The sequence below is a fragment of the Scleropages formosus genome, chromosome 11 (assembly GCF_900964775.1).
Source record: "Scleropages formosus chromosome 11, fSclFor1.1, whole genome shotgun sequence".
Lineage (NCBI taxonomy): Eukaryota > Metazoa > Chordata > Actinopteri > Osteoglossiformes > Osteoglossidae > Scleropages > Scleropages formosus.
Window position 1 is genome coordinate 6,465,279 of NC_041816.1, and position 8,218 is coordinate 6,473,496.

Genomic DNA, 8,218 nt, shown 5'->3' on the forward strand with positions numbered 1-8,218 from the left:
CTTGCTGTAGAACCCTCGCTCAAGGTACTTGTCCTTAAAGGGAGATGGTGAAAATTGCCCTGCTGTATAAATGGGTAAATCAGTGTAACGTGGTCACTAAGAAAAAATGCAAATATGGAATGCTGGGTCGTACCGAGTGTAGGAAGAGATGCGTCATTACCCACCGTCACTGTTCCCCTCCCTCATTGTTACTCTAGTGATGCGGTACTTGGCACTTGCTGCACTGCACTCAGGTACGTTTCAGGAAGAACATTCCGGAAAGCAGCTCAAACACTTCCCAGCATGGGGATACCTTAACCACTGGTACCGTTTACTGCCTTTTTTCAGTTTTATCCATTCTGATGCTTTCCACAATTTCGTTGACCTCATGATCACGTCCCTGAAGCTTATGCTGCAAATGCACGTTAGGACTATATTTAAGGTTTTTACAATAATATCTATTGGTACCCCAGTAAATTACTATAAAAGTTCTTATAAGATGGACTGAACATTAAGTAGTCAATGATAAAACGAGCCACTTCAGTTCAAGATTTCTGCCTATAAGGAAGTGAAGCCAACAATAGAAAAGCTGATACTGTCCAAAATAATACTGTATATAATAGAAGACTGTTTCTGTAAGAGTGCAGCGATTCACAAATGCCCAGTGAGGGCTGAAGTGACAACCCAAAATTCTTTATTCCTCCTTTTTTGAGCACCGAAGCAGAACTGCACGTTATTGACATCCCAGAAACAACTTGCTTTCCCCAAATATTTTTATTGCAAAATTATTTTTTTTTAAAATGACAATTGAAATAAGAATACAGTATCAGTTCACAAATGAGAGGGAGCGACAACTGTAAAAACATCTGTATGACCTAGAGCCCTACGAGAACATCTGGAGGATGATTAACGTGCGGCCTGTGGGCGGGGCCTCCAAACATTGCAGGGGATCTGCAGCCCAGACTGGGCTTCAACTCGGAGCTCCAAACAGGGCGCGGGTGCGTGAAGGAGCATCTCATCCAGCAGTCCACAGGACTGACACCTACACACTCACTCAGACTGCAAGTGTGCGCACACAATAGCGCCCCCTGCTGTCAGGAACAATCACAACGAAGGCTGCTCTGTAGCCCAGTCCCCGATGTGTGATGTTTCTACACAGGTGCACTCAGTCCTCTCCAAGGGATACTCTGGCCAATACTGTACCTCGAGGAGTACAAGAAGGGAACGATTCATTAGTCGTCACAATACTTTCCTTTGCGGCGCAAACGCCTGACGGTGAGACACTGGCGCGGCGATTGAAGAATGAGAGTCACAAGACAACCTTGCAAGGAGCCCGTGTCATGGGACGCTGATCAAACTGTCGCCGGTGTTTCTGGAACAGGAAAGGAATGGAGCAGCGAGGGAGATTCCAGGCTTGACACACACACACACACACACACACACACACACACACACACACCCTCCCGAGTTCCCAGACACAAAGGGCTAGGCTGGAATGAGCAGAACAACACTGTGGCCCCATAATGCAACGCTCCAGAAAGCAAGTGCGCAGGGTGTGTGTGTGTGTGTGTGTGTGTGTGTGTGTGTGTGTGTGTGTTCTTGGTTGGGGGCAGTAAGTGACCCATCTCCAGCGACAGAGGTGTCCTAGGAGTTGTCCTCGTGTAGCAACTTGTTCTCCTGGCAGTCTAGCAACCCGTTGTCGACAGCCAGCAGGGGGCGCTGCTGGGGTGGTGGGAGCCCATAGGATCTGTCTTTGGCCAACATCTTCTTGGTGGCGGAAACGAGACGCGAGTAGCTGTCGGGGTCGTAGTGGGAGTCGTGGGGCAGCGTGCGCAGCAGGGGCAGCGAGTCGCGCCCGGGTCGCGATGCGAAGAACGCCGGGCGCCGCTGGTTCTCGCCGTCCTTCAGCGAGTCGGGGAGGGGCTTGCTCTTCGTCTCGGGCAGCAGCATGACGCAGAGCACGGAGAGCACGGCGAACGACGCAAACACCACGTTGTGCAGGAAGTAGCCGCTGTTGTTCTGCAGCTCCATCAGCGAGGAGGCGGCCATCCCCACGCAGCCTGCGGCCAGGACGAGGCCCAGAGCGCCACCGCTGCCAGGGGACAGATGGATGGATGGATGGATGGATAGATGGATGGACACACACACACACACACACACACACACACACACACACACGGATAACCTTTAAGGTCTTCTTTAAACCAGCTACCATAAAAAAAGGTATTTTCATCATGACAATTTACAGACAGCACACACACACGGCCACCAGGGCTGGTACCCACCGGACGACGGTGGGCAGGACCTCACTGGCGAAGAACACGCTGAGCATGGCCAAGGCCTGCGAGGACAGGAGACCCAGAACAGACAGCACCAGCACCAGGCCGCTGCGCAGATCTGCACGCAACACAGACAGGGAGGCACGTGGGTCAGCACGGCAACCGCTGCCATGGCAACCAGGTGTATCAACACAATACGTACACGTGCCAGGGAGAGACTGCGTTTCAATAAGAGATCAATGTAAACACTGTGAAGCACTCTATGGACACACACATTATATATTGTGCAATTTATTTTTACACACACCCGTTCATTAAATATACCATGGTTAAGAACCAACTTTCCCCGGAGTCCCTGATTGGAGCAGCTCTCCAGGGACGAGGACGGACGCGACGCGTTAGTCCCGCACGCCGCTCACACACTTACACTGGGTGAGGGCGAGCAGCAGCAGGGAGGACAGCCCCGTGGTGATGGCCGACAGCAGCAGGACGCCCCTGCGACCACAGCGCTCCACGGTGACGCAGAGGAGGGCACACGCCACGGCGCCCGTCGCCACCCGCACGAAGTAGGTCAGGTAGAAGTGGTGCGAGAAGCCGTGGAGGTTTCTGGTGAAGCAGTACTGGATCCCCGTGCCGATGAACCTACGGCGTGTGGAAAAGGGCGGCGTCACATCACGGCCGCGTCTCCGGAGCGCAATGACGATCTCACGCGCCGTGCGCAGCCGTTTCCATAGCAACGGAAGCTAAATTAATTAGGCCTAATCTAACGAGCGACAAGTACGGAAAGGTACGGCACACGCCCGCCGTCTCCACGGCAACGGGTCCGTCCGCACTCACAGGGTGAAGCCGAGGATGAGGCCGTTCCTCCAGATGACCCGGGAGTGGCGCAGCTCCAGGACGTGGTGGAACCGTGGCTCAGAGTCATCGGGGTACGCCACGTCCATCTCTGTAGGACCGCGACGAGGTGGAGGGAGGGAGAGACAGAGAAATGGACAGAAAGACAGATGGGGGGGACAAAGAAGGACACGGAGACACGTTCACGCTGAGAGTATTTCAGGAAAGCCACCCAGGTCAAGGCGTCCACAGCGCATCCATTAACACGGCCCTTTGCCCCTCTGCGACTACAGGACACACTGGACACATTTGTCAGCACCCCCAAAGCGAGAGACATTTCTGGCATTCCAGGCGCTGCGGGAATCTCGAACCGCAGGCCGTACCTAATGCAATTACACACAGTGACTGTGGACACTGACAGGGGACACACAGAGGCCAGGACAAGGACAGCTTTGTGGGTGACACTTATTGAATTCCTGGGGGGGGGGGGGGGGGGAGGTGAGGAGACAGCAGAGCATGGAGCAGGGGCTTCTGGGACACCTTCACCGACACAGAAGTGAGGACAACTTATGGCCTCCCTTAGGTGATTATAACACAAATTATTATCCACACATTTATCACACACTTTTCCCCACAAGACTTACAGTGGGACTTTTGCTACATCTCACTATTTACACTGATGCGGCCATTTATACAGCAGGGTAATTTTGACTGTATCAATTCACGGTAAGTACTTTGATCAAAGGTACGATGACAAGAGGTGGGATTCGAACCCAGGCTCTTTCATTGCAATGCACCAGTTCTAACCACTACGCCACCTTCTGGTCCTAAGTCCTAATGAGCCCTTGTTTCACAGAGCAGGGTCGGTGGGGGGTTGTGACACAGGTCAGAGTGACACACCAGTGTACCTGCCAGCAGGCTCTCGGCAGGGTACAACTCCTCGCCCACACACACGCCGTTGCGTGTCGAGATGTTTTCCAGACACTTTCTAGCCTGCAGGATCTGGTGGGTGGCCAGCAGCCAACGGGGGGATTCCGGGAAGATGGATGCAGAGCTACAGAGAACACACACAGTCTCCTAAGGAACAGTTAACATTTAGCCAGCTGGGTAATTTCACTGGAGTAATTCAGGGTAAGAACCTTGCTCAAGGGTACTACAACCAGATGTGGGAATCGAACCTGCGACCTTTGGGGCCGAAGGCATCAGCTCTAACCACTACGCTACCAACTGTGCCGGTGTTGACGTGTAACATTTTACAGTGTTATACATCTATTACTTATTTCTGAACTTGCTCACAATTAAAAAAGCTCCTCCCCCCACGGACTCACCACCAATAGGAGAGCAGCAGGAGGAGGGGCACCGTGGCTACAGCCTGCAGAACTGGCCAATCACGGCACATCGCCGCGAGCCCTGGCAACAGCAGCTCGGCGCACACCGCGAAGAACCCGCCAATCATGGTCATCATGAGCCGGTGGGGCGGGTCGCACATTTCCAGTCCTGCGGCAGAAGGGAGGGAAGGAAATACCACGGTACAGTAGGTCTGGACCCAGCACGCCTGCTGGCACCTTTAGGCCTTCGAGCACAGGAACCTGTGAAACACACACAGCCTGCGTGTGTGTGCACGCGCGTGCTTGTTCAACTAAGTGCTGCGTTTCTTCCTGCCATTAATTTGGACACGGGTGCGAGGCGGGTGAACATCAGTGCCTCGTTGCACTGCTCTCCATGTCCAGACCTGAACGGCACACACCTACTGTGCGCTGCTCGAGTGTCGAGCGGAGGAATGTGGGCATTGGTCCCGATACTCAGCATCTGCTACTCCCCCCACACACACACACACACACACACACACACACACACACACACACACACCCTCGAACCCCCTCCACAGTCCCATCACTTGCCCAAACACAGTTCAACTGGGGGTGGGAGAACGATTCTTTGGGGATTCCTGGGCTAATCCACACACACACAGTGCCATTAACAATAGCAGGAAAGTTCCCAGTAGGAAACAGAAGCTCAGGAATAACGGAAAGAACACGGGGAAGCAGCTTCGCAGTGGCCGTTGCTGAACTCACTCACAATCAAACACACACAGACAGTACGTTGAGCAACAGGCCTGCAGGCTGCAGATAGATCGCCTATCTCCAGACCACACGTTCACATGCGAGGGGATACGCACACGTCCCACGACGACCCATCAGGCACATCTGGTGCGAATGATGTATAAGTGGGCGGTGGTTGTAGGACGATGCGAATGGGGGGCGGGGGGGGTGGTCACTTACGGGCGATGTAGGAGGACAGGAAAATACCGGACAGCATGGCTCCCTGGCAGAGACGCAGCAGCAGGAAGACGAGGGGACCGTTAGACAGGCACACAGCCATGCCCAGCAGGCCTGAGAGCGCCACGGAGACAAGGAAGGCCCGACGGCGGCCGAGTCTGAAAACACACACACACAGGAAATCATCTGAGCATCAGCCTACTAAAGGAATATCAGTAAATCACACACGAGAGCACTTGCAAGCACGCGCACGCATGCACGCACACACACGGCAGGAGGATTTATACTCACCTGTCACACAGGGTGCCCATGAAGATGTATCCCAGCATGCATCCCATCATGAAGCAGATGTGCTGCAGAGGAACCTTCCAGTAGTTCTCACACACCAGGTTCCACTAGAGAGAGACAGAGCGGTACAGTGAACTAGAGCTGCTGTGCCACACACACACACACACACACACACACACACACACGTTGTAATAACTTTCAGATTTACGTAGCTGGTTCTTTCGAACCCGGTTCCATCCTCCATCCTGCACCTCCATATAAAGTCCAAAACAGAGGTGCGAAAGAAGCTCCACTGTTCTCACTACTATTATTTGCTCATCTCACACTTTTCTGTAGCGACTTACACTGTTCAGTTTGCACACTCAGCTCTTTACACTGATTTTACCATTTATACAGCTGGGTAATTTTTACTGTATCAGTTCATGGTAAGTACTTTAATGAGGGGTATTACAACAAGAGATGGGATTTAAACACAGGTCCCTCTGATTGTAAGACAACAACTCTAACCACTACATACTGTCCTTGACAACACCTTCTAGATTGTTCTCCCCATCACGGCTCCACTCATGATAAAGACTGTAGATAATCCCGCAGGGCTGGGCGGCAGCGCTGTGAAAACACGGTAAACAGTTTCCATGCTCGTGAGCCAAGAAGGTAACCGGCTGGTGTGTTTCCGACAAAGTACTTCGGCAGCCTTGCTGTTTAAGGTGATCATTGAAATTATATGCTAAATTGTTTATCTTATGATACACTGTATTCTAGGACTGCGTTCGGCGAATATTGGTGGCGCTCACAGCAGGGGGGCTGAGGGCCGCAGATACACACAGCAGCACCTTTGACACGTGAAACTAATGTTTGTTCAGTGTGTTTACCAGTTAGATTATGGAGCAGGACGTGGGCCATGAGGCATTCCAATAGCAGAGGAACGTGTGTGAGACAAACAGCCATGGAATGTTCCAGAACAGTAAGCCAAGTGATGACTAATCGCATGTCCAGGTGTCACACGTGTGCCTGCAGACAAAGGCCTGGTGAGGGACATCAGAATAAACCCTGTACTGTACCAGATGGGGCAGGACAGCCAGTAGCGCTACTGTCTCACAGCGCCTGGGTGGTGTGAAAAAACATGGGATCGATCCCCACTCAGTCTGTGTGGAGTTTGTATGTTCTCCCCGCGTCTGCTCTGGTTTCCTCCCACAGTCCAAAGACATGCTGTCCAGATTCCCCCACAGTGTTCCACTGATGTATGGATGAGTGACCCAGTGTAAGTAGTGTATCTAGCAGTGTAAGTCACCACGGTGAATAAGGTGTATGGGTTGATAACACTACATAGTATCCATTGTAAATTGCTCTGGAGAAAAGAGTCTGATAAATAAATACATGTAATGTAGATGTATATGGTTGAAATGACAATAAAGCCTCTCGAGTCTCTCCTTTTTTTTCTTTTTCTTTTTTACTTCAGACCGGGGGGGGCTGAAGGTTCTCTCCCAAAGGTCAAAGAGCAGAAGGCACCTTCAGGGTCCATGCAGAGCAAAGAGTGGCCAACTAAGCAAAGACCGAACATAAACCGTCCTCCGTCTCAACCGCACAATTTGGGATTTGAACCAAGAACATACCGGACTCCTCTTTATAACAGCAGTTCAAACAGACGCTTTTCGGAGAGTTACTCGAAACGGGTTCAAGCCCCTCTGCGACAGTAGGCTCGAGCACCTCCTGCTGCTCTGAAGACTGTGTGATGGAGAAGAAGAAGGAGAAGACAGAGGAGAGGACGGAGGAGAACCTGGGCACGGACCTCGGTGACGTAGTTGGAGTGGAGCCCAGCCGAAGTGCTGAAGTGCCACCCTCTGGTGCAGGGCACCGCTTCTCTGGGCACATGATCCTCCGCTGGCCTCGACCACTCGGAGGTGCCGGACGAGATGTTGCCGGAGGAGTTGCGCGGGTACCGGTAGAGCTGGCAGCGGCTCCAGCCAGACTCCGGCTCCCACGGCACGCTCACGTTCAGCAGCGCCGCCTCCGACAGGTTGCCGAGCGGCAGCGCGGCGGGCAGCAGCGCCGGGTCCGTCCGGCAGCGGTACGAGTCCGGCAAGAGCGTGAAGAAGACGTCCGAGAAGAAGGCGAGCGCCACGGCGAAGCCGCACGGCCAGCTGAGCGAGACCACGGCGCGACTGTAGCGGCCGAAGCCGCCGATCCGCGGGTAGATCCTGCTGTCGAAGTCCATGGGCGCGAGGCGGACACGGGCGCGAGGCGGACACGAGCGCGGAGCGGCGGCGCGGAGCGGGAGCGCGCGGGGGGCGGGTCGCCGTGGGGGGTGGAGGCGCGAGGAGCCGGCAGGCACGAGGGCAGGGCGATCAGAGGCATCGGGGGAGGCGGGGCCACTTCGCAGGGCGTCTGCCCGTCATCGCCGTGGAAAGACGGAGCGCCTTCTTATGGAGCTCTGAGAAGTGTTCAGCGCGAGCTGAGCGCGAAGCGGTTAAGGAGCGCTCGGGTTCGCGACGCGTGCCGTCCGACAGCAGGAGCCGGGTTCTAGTCCCACTTCCTATAGTTCCCTAGATCAAGCACTCA

At 53.8% G+C, this 8,218-nt stretch overlaps 1 protein-coding gene across 1 annotated transcript; it reads right to left on the reverse strand.

Annotated features, from left to right (window-relative positions):
- Positions 1–742: 742 nt before the first annotated feature.
- On the reverse strand, positions 743–7,930 carry slc22a31 (solute carrier family 22 member 31). Its single transcript, XM_029256045.1, has 9 exons — positions 7,449–7,930; positions 5,663–5,766; positions 5,375–5,529; positions 4,421–4,589; positions 4,001–4,146; positions 3,096–3,204; positions 2,686–2,900; positions 2,265–2,376; positions 743–2,071 (listed from the first exon to the last, which is right to left on the reverse strand). The coding sequence occupies exons 1-9, from the start codon at positions 7,872–7,874 to the stop codon at positions 1,624–1,626; spliced, it is 1,884 nt and encodes a 627-aa protein (XP_029111878.1). The 5' UTR covers positions 7,875–7,930; the 3' UTR covers positions 743–1,623.
- Between the last annotated feature and the right edge of the window lie 288 nt (positions 7,931–8,218).

What these genes read in the sequence shown, in the direction of transcription:
- slc22a31 (XM_029256045.1), bottom strand. Translation starts at nt 7,874, where the DNA reads ATGGACTTCGACAGCAGGATCTACCCGCGGATCGGCGGCTTCGGCCGC. An exon ending in ATGGGCACCCTGTGTGACAG is followed by an intron (nt 5,530 to 5,662) that starts GTGAGTATAAAT and finishes GTGTGTTTTCAG; the next exon opens with ACTCGGCCGCCGTCGGGCCT. An exon ending in CCTGTCCTCCTACATCGCCC is followed by an intron (nt 4,590 to 5,374) that starts GTAAGTGACCAC and finishes CTTCTGCCGCAG; the next exon opens with GACTGGAAATGTGCGACCCG.